Consider the following 25,016-nt stretch of genomic DNA (forward strand, 5'->3'; position numbering starts at 1 on the left):
TTTTCTTGTTCTTCCAATGTCATCTTTCTAATTTAATCAATTTGAAAATCCCCTTTTCCCTCGGAGAATGGTTATGTACTAACGGCATTATATTCAGCTGTCTTTGTTTTTGAATGTTACTTTGAATATGACCTTTGGTGTGTCACTGTTTCTGTCATTTTTTGGCTGTGACATTTAAAATGTCACTTCCACTTAGGGTTTACAAAATTCTAACTTTTAGTCATCCTTTCTTACTACATTTCACATCCCCAACAGTTAAAACTTCTTGATTTGTTGTTTAAAGCTATTTATACAAAAATCATCATGTTTCATAGGCTTTCTTTACCAAGCAGCACAGGCAGCTATTCTGAGAACTGTTACAGAAGCACAAATACATTTTATTCAGCCAGACATTTTTTTTCATCAATTTCATGATTTGGTTTTTAAAAGGCTTACTATTTTTTCAGTTGAATTTGGGGTTATGTTGCTTAATGGACTAATCTTATAGATACTTTCCATTACGATTATTTTACCTTACCAGGAAAGCTTAGTATTGTGAATAAGCCCTATTCACTTCCTTAGCAGTTTTGTTTTGCTTTTTAAGTCAGAGGAGTTATAGCAAGCAGCATTGGCAGGATCAGGCTATAAAACAAGAACAGCAAGGGCTACGTGGAGCCATCTACCCTCACGAGGAATATGCCTCTTTCTGTATATGAAAATGCTGTTCTGAGGGGCAGCCAGAAGCTCACTTCAGGATCTGCTGTGTTGTCCACACAGGCAGCGTGCCTGCAGCTTGGCCTGTGCAAAGCCAAAAGGTGCCATCCAGGCTGTGCAAGCCCTGCAGCTCCCAGAGCACCAGTGCATGACTCTGCTATCATCTGCTCCCAGCCATGTCTGTGAGGCAGCTGCGTGGAGAGGTGATGGGAGAAAGGAGCATTCTAGCCCTTTCCTAGTCATCTCTAGTTAGAGGATGATGCAGACATAGCCACTGGTGTCCACAAAGGGTTATGAGACCAAAATATGGAGTATGATTTACATCACGTCATGCACATTTAAATACATCAGAAAACAAGGAGCTGCTTCTAGGGCTGTGGTTCTACAGTTTACTTCAACAGATACAACTGCAGGCTGCTGCCAGAAGGGACACTCCCACGTTCTCTCCTTACCTCTGGGTCACGGCTCGCATTTATTTGACCATGAAATGAGCCAGATCAGGAACAAAATTCAGCTGAAAACTGAAGGAACCAGATAAATTTTCAACTTCATCAGTTTCCTGATCTGCTATGAATGCTAATGCAGAAGCACAGGTCTTCTCATTCCAGCCATAGTTCACACATGTATGGCCTAAAGTGATCAAAACTCCACCCTTAGCGCAAGGTCTCCTGAACTGCTGCATCATCTATCATACCTGCATCTGATCTACCACAGCTGGCTCACATCTGCAGAAGGTGGACAACTTTTCAAAGGGGTCAGTCAGGTTCAGAGAGGGCTCTGAACGTCCCGGGTATGGCACGTGACGAGGGGTCAGAGTGCCCTTTTTGGCCTGTCTCTCAAGTAACCTCCTTGTTAGGGGGCAAGTCTGGCCCTAGCTCATTGCAAAAACAGACTCCTGCCAGTGTTTTGCAGTGAGGGAAGGTATTAAATGGGTTGTTGGCTTCACTTACACATGTTTGTGCGAATCCAGAAGTGCCAAAAAATTCCAGTGCCCTTTGGCACTCCCATGGGTGATCAGGCAGGACAGATGGGTCATGGGTGCCTCCTGGGGCTTTCCTCAGCATGGCTACACATGCCCTGCATTCGGAGTCTGTTACTGCACTTCGTCACTGATGTTTTTGAGAGGGAACAGTTGAGTATGCCTTCTCCCTCTGCATCATTTGAGAGTCTTCTGATGATCATAAAGTCCAGTACATATCTGGACTTTAAAACAATTTAAGTCAAATATATAATATCTTATGAAATGATACTGTAGTTACAGATTCCCAAATTAGAAATAGTTGAGCACAATATGTTTAAATATGAATAAAGCTTACACAGTAGTGCTGGATCACAACTTCTAAATTATTTAATTGGTTCTTAATTTTTTTTCTTTTCCTTAAAGTTTAGGTTAATCATGCTTCTTTCAAAATAGAAGCAAAAATCTTTATATTTTAAGTGCATTGTTAGCATGCTTTGTTAGATTCCAATAAACCTTCATTTAATTTGACACAGTGTAGTACTCAGGGACCTTTATCTGCATCCATTATATGAATTTTTGTCAAAATAATTTCCTCTGCCAGTATATTACCAATATTTAATAATGCATTCTGTTCAGTTTTCATTTTAATTAAATTAAATTGCAGAAAGTTGAAGTCCTGGACTCAGGAATAGAACCATCTGCATTTGATTTTATAAATACTATAAACATCTCTATTTTTCTTCAGGGTTATTGACAGCAATGATCACATAACCGGTTACAAAAAAGAAGACTTTCTGAGCATATTTTCACACCCAAGTGGTTCTGCTTGAAGTTGCTGGAGAGATGTTTGCTGGTGTTTGTCTAGTCCCCAAGTCCCTAACAAGAGGCCATTTTCTCTTCTCAGAGGAACAACTGAGATTATAAAGTAACATTTTTGTTTTGAATAAAAAAACATCACATGGATGTTGACACACAAAACCTCAGTGGTAAAGTCTATGTCCCCTTGTAATTTAAGATAGGAAAAGGAAGAATTTCAGTAGAAACCTCAATAAACATTCCTGTATAACTCCATACATGCTCAGTCTTACTCCTGCAAGCCCTTGCATCCCACACAGCAGCATGAAGTGGTGTGCAAGGACTAATCCTTCTGGGTGTGAATATAAACCAGCTCTCAGTCTTAGGTCTTCTCTGTTTATTACTCGTAACTTAGGTTGAGTTCATTATATTCATTGTTTGAAGAAGATGATAAGTACAAATATTTCAGAAAAGGTTGCAGTACAGGTTACTATCCTGTTTCACTGTGTCTTTTATTTCTTACCTGTATTTTGGCAACAACCCTTAAAACTGTGATATGCCGGAACTACCAACATTCTTCTAAATAGTTGTATGAAAATAATAGATTTTTGGTACAGATTATTTAAGTAAATCTTTTTAAATCCATTTTGATACTGCAAAGTGTACTTGCTGGCTGTTAGCGTCCAGAAACATAGTCACTACAGTTCTTCTTCATGCAGTGAAATCCCAGTCACCTCAAAAAAGGGCTATAAATTAGTTTGACCAGAAAATAATGCCCCACAATGAGGGTGAGATGGTCATTTCACTTACAAAATTACTACTTTTTGCAAAACCTGACAGTATCAAAATACTTGTTTTGCAAGTGGGACTGCAGTCACTTGGTTGACTTTACAATTGTTATGCTTTGCCTTGATTACTTTGCATGCAAAACAATTGATAGGAAATTTTCATGGATGGTACATCAGTACCTCCAATTAGATGGTTCAGGAGACCCTGCTTTAAGGTCACATAGATATTCCTTTTTGGAGCATAGACATCTTTCCTAACTATGTGTAAGTATACATAGAAACATGGTTGTAGACACACACAAAGCGAGTGTATGTCCACGTGTCTCTCACTGATGAGAAGGAACAAAAAGGCAGCTACGCACAGTAACTGTGAGAGCAGGGAACTTCCAAGAAAGGGGATGATAAACCTCTAGAGGGTATTGGGCAGGTCAGAAATATCCACTATAGGCAGGGAACAGCAGACACTTTACAGTGTTAGCTACAGTCCCGATGAATGTGCCACTGTGGATCTGTTGGCACAGATTCTCAGATGGTGTAAATTGTTATACCTCCCTTGACCCAAGTATCAGCACAGTACCTTCAGCAGCTGATGAACTGTCCCGTGGGTCTGTAATGGCTCACTGAGCAAGGCTGAGTGGCTCTGTGTTATAGGTCTCTACTCTTCTCAAGTATACACATCTGGCCCAGGATTGAACGCGTTAAGTGCATGAATGGAGTAAAGATGCGAACGTGTAGGTGGCAAGTGTGAGGTTGCTTCACAGGGAAAATCTGCCCTTTATCTTCTCTCAGCGTTAACACCTAGAAAATAGCGTGTTTGGTTACTGAACCTTGACAGCTCATCCCAGCACAGGATGTGGCTCTTCTGGAAGAAGCTCCGTGCCCACAATTGAGCACTCCGCCCAGGGAGGTACCCAGAAGCATTGCTGATATTCGTCATGACAGCTCCTGAAACAGAAATATTGGACAGAATGGCTGCTGGACCCTCAGACTGTAACCTGTAATGTTTGAAACATACAGTATTTACAGTACTGAAGGAGATGTGATTTTTACAAGTCAGAGTTTAGCTGCAAAAAAAGGTTCTTTCTGCTAAAATGATGAAGCAGCTCTGAGCAAAGCTGCCGTAAGGAACAGCTTTTAGTTTGCCACAAAACATTTATCTTACAAACACAAATGCTCCTTGCTATCACTGGTCAAAATATTTTGATTGCATCCAGTAATGGAATATAGGTAGTATTAAAACTATTTATGGTTCAAGTAAGATGTACCTAAAGCTGCTACATAGAAAAAGTGAGAAGAAAACATTGAAAATGTCAGAAAACTGTGGGGTTTTTAATATTTTTTTATTTTGTATCTTAAAATATTTGTAAAGACATTTTTATTTTGGAAAGGCTGAACTATCTCCTAGGTACAATTAAAACTATTTCCTAGATAAAATTTTGTGATTTGGTGTCAAGATAACATTCTTCCTTTATGAATGAGTTGCACTGAAGTCTAGAAAGGTTAACTAGAGGAGATAAATAACTTTTAAAAAGAAAAAAAATGGGTGGTATATTAGAGATACCAAAATTAAATTTTGAAGATATTTTTTTTTGTTTTACTGAGGTACTAAAGGGAAGGGGTTTTGATCAGTTTGAGGGCCCCCAAAAGCCACCAACTTAGGGAAATTCAAGATTTTCAGCAGGTATTTTGGCCAGCTGTAAAGGGGAGTGCACATCCTGTGCAAGCCTGTTAAGATAACTGTTTAATTCTAGAAATTTTCAGCCTGGCAATCCATTTCTGCCTAACTACAGTTTTTACAATTAACAAACAAATTAAAGCCAGTTTGTTTTAACATGGATTTTTTTTTTCTATTTCAGCTGTTATTCAGGTAATTAGCAGAAATGCAATAAACAATCAAGTTGGGAGTCTCTGGAGGAGATTTATTCTCTTAAGAAATCCATAACTGATACAACAGAAAATTTTCTGCTTTGAAACAGTAGTAACTATAGCTGTAATAACATACTAATCTCTTAAAACCCTTTTTTAAAAAAAACCCCATTCAACAATAGCAATCAGGCAGAGGAAAATTAGTGGCATCATTACTTGACAGATGAATATCAAAACCTGGAATTAAAAATTACCTAGTAATTCACAGAGGAAAAGGTAGACTGATAGATCTTTATTTGTTTACAGTGTCGGTGGGATATGAATATGAAACATGTCCTGATTTTATTCTGTGGGAGAAGAGAACAGTAATCCTTCAAGGCTTTGAAATGGATGCTTCAAATCTGGGAGGCTGGTCTATAAACAAACACCATGTATTAAATCCACAAAGTGGTAAGTCCTTCCTTTATTAACTGGCCACGCAGAAGAAGAATACAAATTTTAAAGGAATTAATTGTTCAGATTTTAAGCGTTACACTTCCTAATGTTGTAATCCTCTTTGAATGTGCACCCTCATTTATTGAGAACTGAACTGTAAATGCCATCTGAAAGGATATTTTTAGTGTTCTGACTCCCAGGTATTAAACATTAATATCACTAACTCTTGCAATCGCCAACACATTGTGGTCATTTGGATGGGAAAAGGGCATACTAATTTAGGTTTGTTCTCACACTGTTGGGATAGAAGTACCACGTTTTAGGTCAATTTATAGTGTGTTATATTCTCAGTTGAAATGTCTACACCCCTAATTCATCCTGTGACTAACATTGGTTAGTAGCATCACAGCGCCAGGGAGAGAAACCATGCTGAGGGAGAGGTAGCACTTCTGAAACCACACTGCCAATATGACATGCAGAAGCTTTTGTTGCTGCCCACTCTGTGGCGAAGCACAGAAAGTTACTCTTCAGGACAAGCAATTCAGCAATGCTTTTGAAGCATTAGGGAAAAAAAAAAAAAAAAACATAAATGCTTTTGGTGTCATAACATTAACACTGCATAGAGATTCTTTGAGCATGGAGACTTGAATCTGTTTTCTCATTGCTTTTATTTTATTCCTGGGGGTTTTTCTTTTCCTCCCTTAACATCTATAATTAGGAACTAGTGGGATTACATTATTAAAAATATATTTATAGATAAATTATTGTAAGGAGAAAAAAATAAAGTGTTGCCAAAAAACACATATCTCGCTGTCCGGGGGAATAGAGTATTGGATTTGGTAAAGTATTGGATTCAGTAAAGTTCTCTCAATTTGCTCCAGCTGAGAGTCTGTCCACTAAAATCTATTTCCATCTGCAAACCTCTGTTAATGAAGATTCATGCACAAAAGTATGGCTGTCAGGTTTTTACAAGTTCTGTGGTTGAATGCTCAGCTACAGTATAAATATTCTAAATACAAAAGGTCAGATTTAGTTTGTAAATTATCTGGATTTCTGTTTTGATTTAAAATAGTTTGACATTTTAAACGGTGGTTCTTTCATACCCTGTCTTATTGGTTTGTATAGATTGTCTCTTTTAAATGCCAGCTATTGACATTTAACACAAAGAGAAATCTGACCTCAGTCAGCTCAGCCCCCAACTGTGAGCCCTATAGTCTACTCCTTAGTGCCAATTTACCACTTGCATAGTTTAATTTCAAGACTAAATTGCTGGTAGTAACTCCAATTTATATGACTGTCTGCTAACTGCAGCGGTTACTACTATAATTCACCCCATAGGCACTAACATGTTCTGAGATTTTGTAAAGTGTACAATTATAATCTGAGCAGGGCTAAATCATTGCTTTCCTGAGCGTGGAGTATGTGGTGACAAATTGCTTCCTGGCCCCATCTCAGCTGTGTGGCTGAAAAGGCCAGAGAGCAGTGCCCTGCCAGCCACACGCCACCTCCTCTGAAATCATCCAGGCTGTGCCCACTACCCCAGCCCGATAACAAGGATGGGGATTGTGCAGCTTCTTATACCTGCTCCTCCTTTGCATGTTCTCACTGTGCTGGGCATGATCAAAGCTGACATCAGGGAAGCTGCTAAACATCTTTATCCATTACTTACAGAAACACAATCTGGGCATAAGCACATCTGACTTGAAATCAGTGGGTCTCTTCTGATTGCAGTTTCCATGTGAGAGCATCTCCAGTGATGGCAAAAAAGCCCAGCCAGAGCTTGGTGATGTCTCAGATGTTCCTCATGATTATAACAGGCTTTGAGCCTGCACATCTGGCACATGTATAGGAACTAGAAAAGCAGTTAGGAGCAGAAAAACTATGACCGTAACATAGCTAGTGCACACCTAACAGAGCAGCCTGTAGGTTTGTATTAAAGCAACAAAACCAAATAATGAACTGTGTCCAAAAGGACAGAAATAACGAGTTGCTTCTGGTCTAGAAACTAGTGAACTGCTCTTCCATTTCAGATATGTAAAATGCACTTTAAATAAGGACAAGAATATGACTCAAACTTAGAATTATATATTTCAGACTTATCTCCATGCCACCATGAATGAAATGAAAAGCATGACTAGCCCTCTCGAGTATGAATATATGAAGATTTTTCACTTTTAATTAAAGCATTCCCTCTGTATGTATGAAAAGCTGCTCTTTTTAGAAGCATAAAACTTGCATCTGTTTTTGAAACACTGTCTCTGGATTAACTACAGAAATAGCATTGGAATATAACATAAATGTCTTTCTAAAAATTCTCTATTGCAAATTACAATTTTGTTTTCAAACTAAAACTAGGAGCACTTTGCTTGGTTAGTTAGCTAGTCCTGAAGAGCTTATATTTAACTTCAGTCACTAAGCCTTGTCTTCCAGCAGGTCTGCTGCTGTGCACGTTTCTACTCAGGGTAGATATGCTTAACTCCCCCCCCCCCATAAAGGCTTATTCATTTTAGAGATGTTACAAAATAAACAAAGTACAACAGAAAAGTTGTAAAAATAAATAGATGCAATTTTACAGAATTGCACTTCATAGCACAGTCTAAGCTGTGGAGGTACAAGTATTGACATGCAGAAACCATAGCAAGTAAAAGTGTGTTTTATTGCCAGATGTAAGTATCTTTAAAAAAAGAAAGAAAAAAAAAAAGATGTCCGATTCCAGCAGCATAGATGTGGATAACATATATTGTTCCAATGTGGCTGTCACTGGAAACTCAAGCTTTTTAAATGCAGACAGTTTTGCATCAGTATGACTGCTAGGTTAACTAAAGGGTCACATCCTGTTCTCAGCTATACTAAACTGTTCTTTTCCCACTGTTTTTTTCCCCTCTAGTTTAGAGGTTTGATCACTTCTAGTTCATGACATGATTAGAGTTTAATGTTTTCTAACTCAGAGGTTTTGGTCAGTTTGGAAGATCTTCAGGGCATTTCTCACAATCAAGAAGAGAACATATACCATAAATACTAGTTCCTGTATAGAGTCCTTTTAAAGACACCTATATCTCATGAATACAAATGAATGTGCTATTAACCGATTTTTCAGAGTATTCTTTGAATTAGATTTTTCTTCTGATGGGCAAGTGTATTGATTCTATTTTTATTTATCTGGGGGAAGGAGGAGTAATTTTACAGGGACTTTATGCTTTAAGGTAATTTCGGCCCCCATGCAACACAGCACTGTCTAAAATTAAAGCAGCAGCTCAAAAGCCTGAAATTAAGCACATGCTTACATTTATTGACAGTAAAACATATTCTCCAGAGCCCTAATTATTTACTGGCATTTGTATGAAGCAGTTGAAAGATTACTTTTACATTGTTAATTTCAGACAAAGGGCAGCATCTTCATTTAGTAGTATTTTTATCCGGTGCATAAGGGAGGATATTGCCATTAATTTTACTGGCATATTTCCAGGATGCTTTTTTTAAGCCAATGTTCAAATACATATGTTCTGTCCTCTGTTCTTCAGAAATATTTTTTTAAATCTAATTCCCTTCAAAATAACTATGGCAACACTCAGTAATTTCCAAGGAGAATTTTAGCTTCAGATTTACCTGAAAGGCACAAAAAAATAGTTTATCAAAAGTTGGTAGAGATGGTACATATAAATACATTTGCCGTACTTTGGGAAAACTCGGACGTGTCTTGACATGTACTTCGTGCAGTATCTAGAGTATGCTTATTTCCCAGTGTAAGAGTCATCCAGAAAGTACATTGTGTTTGTTCCTTTAATCATGCCACTTTTCTGATGAAGTACTGGGCTTTCCAAGGGAAATAAGAGATTTTGGACATGGTCTAAAAGAAGACCTAACTTCCATTTAGAATAGCCAAAATCTTTCAATAACATGTCATTTTAAAGTTACTACTTAACTGTATTACCACACTGTTATTTAAAATAAACACTACAGCTGTCAGCTTGAGAAAATACATCTTTGTACATCTTTGTATCACCAACCTAGTAACTGGGGAGACTTTCAACAATGTATACTGCAGAGCAGTGCTAAAATACTGACACACTGGAAAGTTGTTTTAAACTTTATGGCAGAACTTAATATATTCTGGATGGTAAGACATTCACTTGTGCCTCAGAATTACTCCTTGACTCTTCACTTGGCTTTGCTGCACTTGGCACCATTTTTATATACCATGAAGGACTAACATTTAAATTTGAATATTGATTTTGTACTGCCACTCAGTGCTCTTTTGTGAAAAATGCATAGCAGTCCTGCTATTAATCTCCTTTAATTAAATATTCAAACTGCCTAAGAAATTCCTCTGCTACCTAATAAAAATTTATGAATAAAATGAATATTAAAGTAGCAATCCCCAAGAAATCAGATAGCACTGCAATTAACAGACAATTTGTTAGAGCATTAACCAACCATGAGTTCTGCTCATGATGTTGGCTTTTAAAATAGCCACTAACCACTAATCGACAAAATGGTGATGGTGAAGCTTGGGACTGAACAAAATTGGAAGAGATTAGCAGAACCCTGTGACAGTCTTTAAGAGACTCAATGTTTATTGCTGTTTTGGTAGTATGGTTTTCTAGAGGTCTACATAATCCAAAACTGCAGAATAGTTTAAATGCTATACATTTGCCTTTTTTTGTCTCTGTTTTTTCCCCCCACTCCCCTTAGGAATTGTACACAAAGGAAATGGTGAAAACATGTTCATTTCCCAGCAGCCACCAGTGATCTCAACTGTGATGGGCAACGGACACCAGAGAAGTGTCTCTTGCTCCAACTGCAACGGTCTTGCGCTCAACAGCAAACTCTTTGCCCCGGTTGCTCTTGCTTCTGGGCCTGATGGTAGTGTGTATATTGGTGACTTCAATTTTGTCAGACGGATCTTCCCCTCTGGAAACTCGATTGGCATATTAGAATTAAGGTAAAAAAATAATTAGCTTTCTCTCACTAGTGTTCATTATCCCGGCTGTGATATGCCTGCAAAAACTATGGCGAGCCTTTTTTCCCTTGGGACTTAAAACAGCAGCCACATTTAGTTGCCTTGTGAGCATATGTCTCATCAGCTGTCAAACTCATCAGAAAACTTATGCTTAACGTCATCAGTTAAAAAGGGCACCTTAACTGGCCTTTAGAACAGGTTTTGTGTAATGAATTTCTACAAAGTACAGAAATAATAGAGCTAATTTTTCTTCCTGTGAGATTTTTCATACATTTTCTCATAAAGTTAAAATATTCCATGAAGCATATTTTTGAAGAAAACACCATAATTTAGTAGCAGATATGCAGAGTATCATGTCAAGTCACAGCATTGGGGCTGAAGATAGCCTTACCGTGTTTAAAATTAATACAGTTGTTCCTCTTCTGTAACAGAGGATGTGACTGAGTTTAAGCAGACAAGAGCAAACCTGGGTTTGCAGTCTGACATGTCACAGGCTGGGCCTGTGCTGCCATAAACAACGCCACTGTAGTTATGACTCCAGCTTCCCATTCCCTTCCAGAGGCAGAGAGGAAGGCAGGAAAGATTTTGACACTGATACCCTACATTTCTCTTACTTAACACCCATGAATCTCCAACTAGCTAATGTTGCTAGTGATGATGTTGTGTGCTGATTGTTCAGAATTAACTTGACAATGTGCAGGCAGTGGAAAGGAAGCAGTTTGAGAGGAAGAAATAATACTGAGTAATGGGATAAACAATGTTTTGTTACTGCAATACAGCTCTGTGAGCAGTCAGGCAAAGAATACAGTTTTGTGGAGGACTAACACTTCTTGTCTTTTTCTTTTTTTTCTAAACCCGAACCGATCTGTCTTCCTAGGAATAGAGACACAAGACACAGGTAAGTAAAATGCAGTAACAGTAGTGTATGAACCATGATCAGAGAAAGTCTTACAAAAGTCCTTTTAGAAGTCTGGATGTAGAGAAACACTCTGAATTTAATAAATACAAATGTTAATCAAATTCACCTTTGTTTGCAGTAAAGAAGGTTTGATTTGTTCCCTTTGAAGGAATGAAGTCTCCCTCTAAAAATCAGTTTGCTGATCACCAAGCAGAGATGGAAAGGTTTAAACCCAAAAGCTGGGAATGCATTTCATAGCTGTCATATTCATTTCACATGGTGTTTAATGATCATAGATAGAGCCAGCCAAGGAAACTGGAGTTTCCGCAACAAAGAAGTAATAAAAAAGGCTTCAGAGTCACACAAGAGGCTGGTGGTTCTAGGATACTACGAACTTTAAAATCTTCCACAGTTAAAGGGTGCACAGCAGACCCCAGACCTGAAGATGCCGTCACAGCTCAGTCCTTGCTTCTCCAGCTAAAGCAAAAACAAGCAGCTTCCCCCCTTTCCAGTTAGCATTTTGACATCCATCTGCAGAAATGGTGTTGCACACTAGAAAGAGAGATAGCAAGGCACTCTGTATCCTTAGAAACAAACTTCTTAGCATTTCAGTACTTAAATGGCGTAAATAAACCAGCACTAGTACAACCCAAGTATGTATATGGCATAGTAGGAAGCTGAGCGTGGACTGAATGTGTGTTTGCAGGATGAGAGAACTGGTTGGAATTACCCACTTTAGCCACAAGAATGCCATTGAATACTATAGATTATTTGCCAGCCTACTTACAGATGATGTCACATCTCATATTTTACAATGAAAACTTAAAAAAAAAGAATAATTCCTAGTTGGTAAGTGCAAGGTTCTATTTTTTAACTGGAGGACTGTTCCCATTTGCTTTAAACTAACCAGTATCTTTTTTAGTAAACTAAAGAAGCAAACTGAACTTATTTACTCTGTAATGCATTCAGAACATGAATCAGGTTTTAAATTCAGGGGTCACTAGTACCAATTTCTTGAAATGAGCTTAAACCTTAATTAAATCAAGTTGTGACAATATTCAGGTACCCCAGCCCTATTAATTACAATAATAATTGCCTCTGTCAGATTCTGTCCAAGTGAAATCTGTGGAAAAATAGTAGGAAATCACTTGAAGTTAATGTAGTCTTTGAGGTTACGGGAGAGTACTCAGCAGTCCTGCTGTATGCCATTCTCTTGAGGCTGTAGAGGCCAAAGTCATGGTGGAAATTTCTAGGATGCTCAAAGAAACATGTGGAAGCAACAACCAAATGGCGTCAGAGGCTTGTGACAGTCCAGGCAGGAAAAGGCTTCAAAATCCAGTTTCTCAACACAACTTTTAGTCTCCACAAGAGCAGGGAAGAAGGATTCTTTTCACTAGAACAAAGAAAATACTGTACAAAAGGGGATAGAGTTTGGAGACCAATAAACAGAGAAGGCCACTGACCTTATTTTTGACTGTTTAAAAACAACTTATCCCATTTGGTTTCCTTGTCATCAAGATTTTAACAAGAAATAACAAAATTGTTTAATAACTGGTAAAAATGGAAACTAGACTTTGAGGTTACAGGGAAAAAAATTGCTACAGGATAGTAATAACTTGTTCTGGAAAGATTAATTGTAAATCCTAGTCTACTTGATGAAGTTTTTAGTAGGCTAATTTAAATAAACTAAGATTTAGATTTCATTGCAAACTTCTGCAAAGATAGCAACTATTTTATTTTGTTCCATTTTTTACTAATACTCTTTAAAAATTTAAACATTTCCATATGCAAGACTTTAAGCATGAACATCAAGAGTTTTCTAACAGCCAGTCTATTAAATGTAATGACAAGGATGACAGAAAATCTGTCTACAAGGAGAGTATATAATGACCCCTGGTTCTCTGCAGTTTCTACATGATGAACAATGTTTATTTAACGTCTAGAATTCTCCTTACAACTTTTTCCACATAAGTATTTTAATAAAAAGTCATCTTTTGGCTGGCCAGTCTTTTCTGAGCTCACTCTAGAGAACACAAATGATTTTTAATGTTTTCAACAAACAAAATTTTGTAATACTGGTGACACATAATTCAGCATTAATTTCTTTTAGCGCATCCTCTTACTCATCTTTCATCATACCACTGTCCTCTCATTCCCTGGACAGAATTTCACATCTGTTCCCCAACTGTGGGAATAGCTCTTTCCCTGTATTTCCCCCTCTGTCTTTTATAGACGTTCGTGACTCGTCTAGCTTGTGGCCCAAGTCCTCAGAGATGCTGAGTAGTTTGTCCCCTTTTTGGATAGGGAATAAGAACTGAGAAAAATAGGCCCAAGCTCTATCACATATATCATGGTACAGCATTAGCCTTATCACTTGGAGATGAGATTTGAGCTGATCATCTGTTAGAAGTTTATTAGCAATATATAGAGTACTCAGTAGACTGCTAAAATAAAAGATATTGGTAAGTAATTTTTACATTGTTTTGCAACATTGCTCAGTAAGGTAGAACTGTCTAATAGGTGATTAACAAAGCTTAGTATCTGCCTCAGCCAAGCAAAAACTTTATATTTAAAGAGGCTACATCAACCTGAAATTGAGTCAGTAAAATAAGTCAGTATCATCTCAGACATTACATATCTGTCCTGGAGCCTCTGCCAGTTCTTCAGTTCTGTTTTATCTAGATTCCTCCTTTCCTGGTTTGTTGTGGCACAAAAACCCAGCCCTGCAGAAGGAGCTGTACGCCGAGCGTTGTCAAACCCACCACAAACAGAAACAAACAAAAAAGATAAATTTGGCAATCTTTTTAATCTACAGAGCAGATAGAAAAGTTTCATATAGAGTTACAGGGGATGCAGGAAGGTCAGCGTTTAGCCCAGCCACCTGTCAGAGATCTCCTCCTCCCCTCAGAGAAACATGGCAGTGATAAAAATACTGTCTGAGCACCTAAACACTCTGGCAGGCATTGGCCACCACTCTGCCAGCACCTATCTCCCACCATTTCAGTAACCGTGTGATTTAAAGGATCTACACCTATCTGGATTTTTATTTTATGATCAGGACTCCACTGCAGTCTCACCAGGCTCAGGACACTAGCGTTGTGTGCCATGTGCTTAGACAGTTTCCTCAAACTGGAAATTAACTTTGCACTGAAAAAGAAACAAAAAGTCTTACTGGTTAATAAGATGCAGCCCAGTTCTCTGATTAGAATTTATGATCCTCACCATTCAATTAACATATGTAAATATTTTTTTAAATAACATTTTATAATCTCAATAAGGCACTTCAGTGCATGAATTATGGTGCATTAATTCATGCCTAGTTGCACTGACAGTACTTGGCCTTCTGCCTTGCTCCTGACAATACAGTCAGCATGAATTAAGGCACCATATTTCACACCTTCATATTTTCTAAGGTTTAGAAACAGGTAAAAATAACCAAGAGTGGGTATTTGTGCCCATGCAGAACAGTCTGTGATTCACCTTGCTGCAACTCATAGGTTTGTTGTCAGTACCAAGAGTATTAGGACCTATCAGGTACAGAAGAATGAGCTTGCTTTTGATAGTATTAATTAGAATGAAGCTGAAGTCACTCCAGTGAGCTTTATAGTGGGTAGCTTGGTACTGATAGACAGACTGACTCCACCAATACCACTCTTTGCATAAGCTCGCTGATGCTACAGCCAGTACTAGTTCCTTCCTCCTCAGAAGTGGTGCTTACATGAGCTACATTAAAGCTGGTCTCACTTATGCCTCTGTCATCTCCAAATCATTGAACAGATATCTTCAGATAAGTAGAATACAATTGTTATGCTGCCACAAAGAGAGATTAAAAGGAAAAACATTTTAATGTTGATGCTCTTCTCTTCTGTTTTAGTACAAGTCCTGCACATAAATATTACTTGGCCGTTGATCCAGTGTCAGAATCCCTTTACTTGTCAGATACCAACACCAGAAAAGTCTACAAAGCAAAATCTCTCATGGAAACAAAGGACCTGGCCAAAAACGCAGACGTGGTGGCAGGAACAGGTGATCAGTGCCTTCCATTTGACCAGAGTCACTGTGGAGATGGTGGAAAGGCATCCGAAGCCTCTCTCAACAGTCCAAGAGGTAAGAAAAGAGCATATTTGAAGTACTTGGTGTTGGTCATCTGTCATTTCCTTCCATTATTTAAAAACTCAGATGCAACTGAATGTACAAAAATGGGTCTGAGGTGATGATTTAACCAACTATAAGCAAGCCAAATCATTCCATAAAGCTCACTCATATTTTTAATACAAGCAGTACTTTATGAGGGAGTAGCATGAGCAGCTAGTTCCAGCTAGCTTCCTCTGAAATAGTCTTCCCTGGTGTGGCAACACTCCTCTTTTATTACCTTTCAATTGCAAGGTGGCAGCATTTAATTATATTTAACTTTTAAGCAAATAATATGGTTGCAAAGTCCTTTTTTTTTTTTTTTTAGATTTTATGCATTCATGTGATTCTTGTAATGTTAATGAAGCTTACTCATTAAATCAGGGCTGTTCAAATCAGACAGCCAGCAAAACCAAGTTTATTTGGAGCTCTAGTTTGTCCTTCCTTATTACATGCGCTTTGCAAAATATGAGCATCTCACCTACTGCATGTGAAATAAGCATTTTGCTGCAGCCTTCCTGTCTGAGTACATCCTGTATTGTCACAGGCAAAATACCTGTGAAGCCTTGAATCCCCACCAGCACCACAATTAATCCCCTTGCAGTGTGCATTAGAACTGTGATAAAGTCTCTGGATTTCATGCTCTAAAGCAGCTGATCACCCTCAACTCCCACTGAAATCCCCGGAACAAAGGGTAACAGCAGCTCCCATGGCAGAGCCCCGAGTGGGCTTTTAGCATGCTTCCCCCGTAGCACACCACTCCCTCCTAATGACTAGCTCTAAGGAAGGGTTTTGATTATTTTTCATGAGCTAATAAAGGAAGGCTGTATATCAGTAGGAAATTAGAATGTATATCCAGGCAGAAGCATCTCTAAGACAAGCAAATAATCCCATTTTAAGGCTTAGCAAGAGACACATTGTAATTATAGAGTGACTTTAACATGCCTTTAATGATAGAAGGTAAGTGTGAGGTAAGTACAAATAAATGTTGATCTTCAGGCAGCTAATTAATGTAATGAATCAATTCTAAAAATAGAAGACAAACCGTTTCAGATCCTTTAGCAGGAAAATGATCGATGTTTTATTGCTGATTACAATTGGTTCTATCTAATTACAATACAATTAGTTGTTCCATCTTATTTTCTTATTGGGGAAGTATGTTGGTGAAAATTTGCAATATGCCATTTACTTTAAAAATACCTATGCATAGCTGGCTTCCTTAACGGAAGGTTCTAGTCATAAAGAAATTAAGAGGAATAAAAGTACAATTCGTGAGTTCAGGGGCAGCCAGCAAATATTAAAAAATTAACTGTTAGCAGACAATGCCAAATTCAGGTAGTGGCTCCCAGCTGCTTTTGATTTATGCATCTACTCTAAATTACATCAGTTTGAAATTGTCAGATTTTAATCTCAAGGAGCTATGGACTGCCACGTGCCCTTTTTGTACAGGGCCTAGAAAAATGCAGCATCAACCTGCAGTCACCAGCACAGTATGAACAGTTAGCTGTGTATTATCACAGTGGTCTTCTAAGTACATATCCTTGTTTTCCTCTGAACCATAAGAGGTTGAATAACCTTGGAAAGTAGTGGGAAGTACTTGCCTGGTACCCATAGATCTATTTATTAAGAAAACTAAAAGTCTCACAAACTTAAATACAGTTTTAGAGATTCTTTTGGATTACTTATTTTGCTTGTTCTTAGAATAATTGTCGAGTCAGATGATGTCACATTTCTACTGAAATAACATTCAAGCAGTGTACACAAATATTTTTTCTAGGAGTCAGGAAACTGACAAAAATGTTAGTGAGTCCACAGATGCACCAGCATCTTATCCATGTTTAAGAATACTTGAACACAAAGCAACACAATGTTATGTAGTATTTGATCACAGAAATAAGTTGAATTGCTTTTAATTTCTCACCTCAGATTTTTACAGTGCAAAAATAGGTACCTGATAATGCAGATAGAAATTGCCAATGGATTACTAAATATAATCACTTGCATTACTCAATGACCAGACAAGATTAGCATTTATTTTTTAAGATGATATAGAAGAATTCTTAGCTTTTTTTTTTCCAATTGCCTTCTTATTTTTGCCCTGAGTATTCCTTTTTTTCCTGATATAAATGAAAAATAAATTTGTCTCTGACTTGGTAGAAAGGTAATATTTGAGAAAGAACTCCATTAGAACTCCATCTGTCCTTGGTTAGTTACAGCTCAAAAGTTGTATTCTCATTTTTGCTACTGGCTGCTTGGGACTCTGAATAAGAGCTTATCTATACGAGTCTGTTTATCCATTTGCAAAGTTGATAAGAACTACCTACTGTGTAACACTTGTGAAACTTAATCCTGTTTGGTAACATCCTCAGAAGTATGTTAGTAAGTAGAAATTCAAATCCTCATTTACTTTTCTGAATGAAAGTTGCTTCAAATGCTCTTTTAACTTTTTTCAACTCATCACGATTTTTCTACTTCAGTGGGCCTGGAGGTCGGTTTTGTAGAGTCCTAGATTATTATTTAATGATTTGAGTCTTTCATCAACTTTTACTTCTCATTACCTTTATTTGGCAAGACTGCCTTTTCCTAGTGACCAGGAATTAAATGCCAGACAGGAAAACATCATGAAGTCACGCTAATTATGACTTGATGCACTTTCCACAACTTTTATTTTGCAGATAACAAACACGTGTAGCTTTATGCAGTCTGTGCCCAGATCTCTGTGAAGGACCAGAGACGGGGCTTAGTGAACATTAATCTTGCACTATTGTATGTTGAGCTGACTTTGAAAGATGCTTTTAAACATGCATGGGTGATGTAGTTGAAATTTGAACTTCAATATATTATTTTTACTGCAACTTTGTTTAATTCTGTAGAGATCTCAGACTAATGAGTCATGTAATAGATGACCAAGTACTTAAGCAGAATGTGAAATGATACAAGGTGGGGACATAAAATAAGATCTGTGACAAGCTGAACACATTTATTACACAAGAAGATATTGAAAATGAAGAAGTAACTACACAAGATATTAATCATTGACTGAATTCCAATCACTTGAACTTTACCAAGTAACAGATTTTAATTTTGCAGTGGGGATTTCTATTTGGTGGGTTTGGGGATTTTTTGATAAAAAATATTTATGGCACACCCAGTCACCAACACTATCATTTAAACAATCTGGATTAGTATTTATAATAAGGGACTAAGGGATAGCGTTCTGATTTTAACTAGATTAATCATTGAGTATCACAGCAGTAAGCAGCACTAAAATTAATAGAAATACCTGGGAGTGTTCTACGTAGCACTGCAAAGCCAATGCCTGGATCAAAGGCATTAAACACTTACCTACCCTGCCCTTCTGAAATCAGTGGGCTTTAGACATGTCAATAGATTTGACTTTCCAAGCTTAATTGACAGAGGCAGGGAGAGGCTGAGACAATCAAGTTACCACACTTTTGCTGAGTTACAGTGTCTCCCAGTCAGTATACTAAGAGCAGTGTCTTAGATTAACATCTGATTTCAATTACCTTGCTCAGCTTGGAGCACTCACACAGGACAGCTGTGGTGGAAACCCAAACTAAGTAACTTTTGTGAAAACAGTAAGTCCCTCCTAAGCATCAGAAGTGATTTACAACACTTGGAAGCCCAGGCACTAAATCCAAAGATTTAAGCATCTAAGGTCCTGCAGTGTCTACTTTTTGACTCCCAGGTCCAGACCAGACTCTAGAACTAGAAGATAGAAGCTCACACTCCCTGTGCAAGCTATGTGTACAGTCAATGCCTCAAGAAATTAAAAACTGCACACTGAGTACAGCATACTTGAATGCAGTGACCTCATTACAGGTGCAGTGACCTCAAAGAAAGCACCAGGGAAATGTAGAAGGTTGGAGTAAGTTCTAAATCCCATGCATAAAAATACTTTAAACATAGCTGTAGCAAAGAACTTTTTTCACTCAGACCCATAGCCATGAACTAGCAACACAAATGAAAACTCAAATTAAAAATCAGTTCTGCAGTGTAGTTTCATTAATTTTGCTTGAAATTACTAAGGAAATACTACTAAAAAACATCATGATTTTGAAAATGTTCCCCCCAGTAGCTTACATCCTGAAATAATCAGTCTTGTTGCTCACCATCTGTAGCATTACTTTCTAAAGTAAATAAAGCTGCAAGAACAACTGCTCAGATTAAACCTTTACATCTGTCAAATGACAGTAGCCTGCTTAGGGCCTGCTCCTGCACAGCTAAAAGATTCCCATTACCCTCAGTAGGATGCACACCAAATTCCTAATATAGCCTTTTGTGAAAACAAGACCCCCTTGTCACAGGTAATGATCAATACTGTTTGTTCTGCTATTCTGTAAATTCCTAAGACCTTTTCAACCCTTCCGTACAATTCAAAAAGGAAAGCAAAATGGGGTGAGATGTTTCATTAGCAATATATAAAGTAAGAAGTAGACAAACCAAGGTGATTTGCAGCTCTGATTCACTGTCATGTATGCATCATAGAACCAGCAAAAGATTCATCTTATGCCATTTTTGATTCAGCAAAATTTATTCCTTATTTTTCTCTTCAGTAGCCTTAGCTACCTATGATTTCAGAAGCTTGGGAATCTTGTAGAACATTTAAGGTAAACTTTTTGGACAGGAAGTTCTTCCTAAATTTCATCCAGCCTTCATCTGAATGCATAAGTTACTCACTTGTCTGCTAACCATTGTCAGCAGTAAGTATGACCCTGGTCATCATGTCCCTGACTGGTAGCAGGACATTTTCATTCACAGTCAGTAGTTAAAAATGCTGTTTGCTCCGACTTACCTCCAACTCATCTAAAGAGAGCAACACACAGTTGTAAGTGCAAGTACTGAAGTCATGTTCCAGCTGACACAAACCTACTGAATATTTTGCCACTAGTACTGAAACAGTAATGAAGTAAAGATGACAAAGATCACAAAGCACCAGACTGCAAATCACTTGAATCATATTTTGAGTGGTGTATTATGGTAACCTATAAATAACTAATTGCATAAAATCACTGTAGTAGTTTCTAGATGGTAGCTTTAATTAAAAGCACTGGAGACATTTAGAAGTTTAGAAATGGATGGCATGTAATTTGCCCTTTTACCAACCATAAAATGGTAATTAACCAATTTGATTCACTTCTTCCTATTAAAAGTTTTATGAGACTCGCAAGTTCCTTCGAAATACAGTTTTTCTTCAGCAGAAGGTGGCATTCTCTTTTATCAGTCCTCACCAGTAGTTTTAGATGTTTTTACAAATTCTTCAGAAGTTTAATTAGAAGTTTTCAATATAAAATGCTCACTGGCAAAGTTTTTAGCTGAGCAAAAAGTGTGAAGTAGAGTGTCCAGAAGTGGACAACATACAGCTCTAGCTGCTCTTTATTGATGTGTTCGAACAGGATTTGTTCCCACTCTTAGCATGCAAGTGCAGGCTATGATGGAAGGCAGGGAAGAAAAGAAAATATCTTAATGGGGAATTTGCTGTATTACTTTTAATCCATGTTTTTAGCACTATAAGCTTAACTCCATTAACACTGAAATGCCAAATTTTCTAGACTGAAAGATCATATGTATAATAATCATGTGTATTTTTAATTTATACCCATGAGAACTACACAAACAAATGATCAGTTTGCTTGCAAAGTGTTATTTGCATTTGCGTGTGTGTATGTGCACTAAGGCAGATCTGTCACGGAAAATAACCCTTTAACCAAAATCACTCCTGAGAGCATATAACAGGAGAGGTTAGTCAGCCTTCTGTGTTTATCATGGTTCTACCCAGCCCATCTACTAAGTACTATTTTGTGCAGAAAAGAGTCATAAAGAACAGAACTTTTTCTGCAGTGTTTCTAGTGATGATACTTAGTAGCCACATGTGATCACAGTAGCAGCAGTTCATTTTTAATGTTAGTTAACAGAATTTAAATGGTACTGATTAAAAGACGTCTAAGTGTTATACATAGTGTTCCAAGATGTCTGCACATAAATCTGCTGGAGAGGGATATAAGAGCTACTGTTTTACAGCCAGGTACAAAATCTAGTCCTATATAAGACAGTCCCAGTGACTGAACACGACCAAAAGCAGTCCTTCAGTACAAGCATGTTACTCAGAAAAAGAGATTGTGCTCAGCCCTGAGTCAAAGAATAAGACTAAATCCTTGCACAAGTTTATTTTGTCCTTATTCAGACATCAGTGTTTAATGAGGAATCTCATATCCAGACAAGCCAAGTCTGTCATTTGTGCAATAGGTCACATTTGTGCCCAAAGGCAGTGTCAGTTGGGCATACAGTTTAGTGCTACAGTTCCTTAAAAAATACAGAATCAGACTAAGAGCCTAATACAAACTACAGCTCATTGTCTGTGTAAAGATGTCTAAAAATGACCTTTTTTACTTGCTTCCAGAGTGCGCAGTGTTCCTACTTGCGCTCAGTGTAATTCGCTACACAGCATGTGCATGTTTCCTCTCTGAGTTCCTCAGTGTTTAAAGCACAATTGAAGTGCTGCATGTGATTTGATTCTGCATTACACCGTGCGTCAGAAAAGGATTAAAAATAAGCTCTTGGAGTACAGATTATGTGAAACATCATGCAAGATGTGACAGGAGCATTAATGAATCCAACTCTAATAATTAATAAATTGGGACAGTTTAGCCACATATCTGTATTTTGTTTTCCAATGGATACCTTATATAAGGTATTTGTCAACAAGACTTAAATGCATAAATAATAATTTTTTCAAATGGATAAAATCATGTTGTTTTAGTATATGGGAGTAAGCACTGGAAACAGTAGTTCATTGTTGATCATATATACACTGGTACTTGAAGAAACCGGCTTATTAGGAAGTACCAGGAATTTATTATCTTTAGTACAAAATACTGAAGACATGGGCTTGTTTATGCCATCACACTGACATAGGTACTTCCCTCGCAGATAGATTGCCTTTCTGCCATAGCTGGAGAGCAAAATCTGCACTATTAACAGTAGGCAATCCTTGGTTTTCTTATGTAGTCAATGTTTGAAATCCATTCAGCAACACAGCTGAGTAGCTTTATTTCATTGCAGCATAATTTTTGATTTTTATATAATGGATGGTTTACAGCCAACACAGCCATCTGTTCACAGGGAAATTGCGTAAAACAGAAGATGTACTTGCCCTAGTGATAGATCCTGGCCTTGTGTTATCCATGGTATGGATCCAATCCATGGCTGCACTGCCCAGATGAGAAGTGTAGCTCCTTGCTTACCATGCAGCATCACCCCTCTGCAAAGACAGACCAAGTTCCCACCCACATCAGGTTTCTCATTTGAGCCTGTGAACCACACTGTAAGGCAAATAAAATCCCACCTAATATTGCTCCGTGATGCAATATCAGTAAGATTAAAAACACCCCCAACAATCACTGCTGCATTCACACCGTCACAATCACATACGGTGGACCTTGCTCCTCACACCTTCCCTGCCACAGCAGTCCAGCATGGTTTTTTCTTCTAAAAAGGATCTTGAAGAGACTCTCAAGAAAGGAGCAAGAGGCTGGGACTGAGAAGACTTTTGTCTCCAACCTTTACACATCCCTGAAGAAAAAATGCTAGAACAGTTTCCTAGCAGCTTTTCCATTTACTAATAATCCCTTAGCATGCTTCAGCTTTACAGCATAAAGCTGATCAGAGCAGGACAGAGCCCAGGAACCCCTCAGCATCCCAGCAAGAGAAGAGCAGGAGGTGCCTCAGAGCCTGGCTCCACCTGCTCTGTGGCCCCAAACTGCGGTAGCAGATTCAACACAACCCTTCTCATTTTCTGAGGAGAAAATTTATCCATGTACAAACTAAACTGCAGATTGTGACTGAAAACTTCTGCAGACCTCTAGCTGCACCACAGAAGGTTCAGTCCTTTCAGTGTAGTTTGCTCTGGCTTCTGCTGTGTACATTCCCTTAGAATAACATTCAGAAAAAGCTCATCAGATTTATATATTAATTGTTTATGTGTTATTGATAACCAGGCTGGATTTCTTTTTGCTTCAGTTGGGGTTTTAGGGTTGATGTTTTAGCAGCTCAGTTGTATCAAAAGAGATTTTGCAGTTTGCTTGGCACACCTAGTTTTTGTTTCTGAGGAGGCAGCCAGCCCTCAGCTCCAGGCCTGCAGGCACTCCTAATTCTGGCCTTTTGTGTGCACAGGTCTCTTCATTTTGAAGTCTCTTTAGCATACATGAGGGACAGACAGAGGTGCCATCCCTTCCCAAAAACTGGAACACACAGATCACACCACCACCACCAAAACAAACCCATTTTCTTCTCAGATGCACACTTTACCTCAGTTCACCTTCAAACCTTCAGCCTTTTCAGATTTATAATTGGACTTCTTATAAGCAGACAACAGCCACGAGCTTACCAGTCATTCTGTGGTTTCCAAAAGAACCATTACTCTCTAATTAAAGAGTAAGGATCCTGTGAGGAAGCCAGTACCAAGGAAGCATACTCTCTGAGCTGACAGGCTAGTAGGGAGTCAGGCTTTAACATGTCTGCTCTTCCTTTAACCTTTTTATAACTGCCCAGATTTCCCCCCAGGTGATTTCAATCCCCCAGGTGACATCTGTCCTGGAGAATTGGACATTTCAGTGATCAGCAGTTTCACATAACGAAGGGATGTAGCCTAACACTGTACCCTGCGGCATTTGAGCAGTCCATGGGCATTTTTTGTCCTGGGTAGAGAAGGTGATAGGATGGTGAATACCTCTCTTCTAACAGCAGTTCACAGCCAGATGAATGCACTGAATTGACAATTTAAAAGAATCAATTTTAACTACCAACAGTGTGCTGATAGCTTGAAAGCTAATCGTAGTAGGAGCACTAGATGCTAAAGTTAACTGCTGTGGCCTTTGGATTTTTTTGTGATGATACCCTCAGACCTTTACAAGGTGCCTAAACATCACCTATGGTGAAGAGGCACCTCTGGATGGGAACTGGGCGGTGGGGGACGTGATAGCAGGGTGTACCCAAAAGCCTGTCCTCCTGCGAGGCCTTCACAGCCTCGCTCAGTACCTCCCTCTCAGCCAGAGTAAGGGATGGAAACCCTCCGGCAGAGGAGGTCAGCCTGCTTCAGCAGAGGGGAGAGTCGAGGCCTCACTAAACTGGCCACAACAGAAAAACTGGTGTGGACATTATTCCTGCTTTCTGTTAGAAAAGAAGTGGTCATGGACAGTTTGTCTTGGGACGCTGCCCCTGGATGTTAACACTGTAAGAGAAAGCGTGTTACACTCAAATGTGTATGTAACTCAAACTCAATCCCCAGGCATTTCCAACTGCCAGGTACAGATTTATTTAGGGGCCTGGGGAGACTGTCCCCCCTTCTCCCAGCCCCGTGGGAGATGCATGTTTCCCATCAGGGCTGCCTAGTCCTGCCCCTGTCCCCCAGACTGCTTACTCTCCCTTGCCCTCAGCTACAACTGCTCTATATGTTTAAAGAAATTAAAT

General features: G+C 38.5%; 1 protein-coding gene across 4 annotated transcripts in view; it reads left to right on the top strand.

Annotated features, from left to right (window-relative positions):
• Window positions 1–25,016, top strand: part of TENM1 (teneurin transmembrane protein 1) — a 348,074-nt gene that overhangs the window by 272,323 nt on the left and 50,735 nt on the right. For all 4 annotated transcript variants that reach the window (XM_074882528.1, XM_074882531.1, XM_074882530.1 and 1 more), the window contains 4 exons: window positions 5,410–5,553; window positions 10,231–10,480; window positions 11,376–11,396; window positions 15,271–15,503. In XM_074882528.1, the coding sequence (XP_074738629.1) occupies window positions 5,410–5,553; window positions 10,231–10,480; window positions 11,376–11,396; window positions 15,271–15,503 (648 nt within the window). The remainder of the gene's footprint in view (window positions 1–5,409; window positions 5,554–10,230; window positions 10,481–11,375; window positions 11,397–15,270; window positions 15,504–25,016) is intronic.

Source organism: Strix uralensis, chromosome 13, assembly GCF_047716275.1.
Source record: "Strix uralensis isolate ZFMK-TIS-50842 chromosome 13, bStrUra1, whole genome shotgun sequence".
Taxonomy (NCBI): Eukaryota; Metazoa; Chordata; class Aves; order Strigiformes; family Strigidae; genus Strix; species Strix uralensis.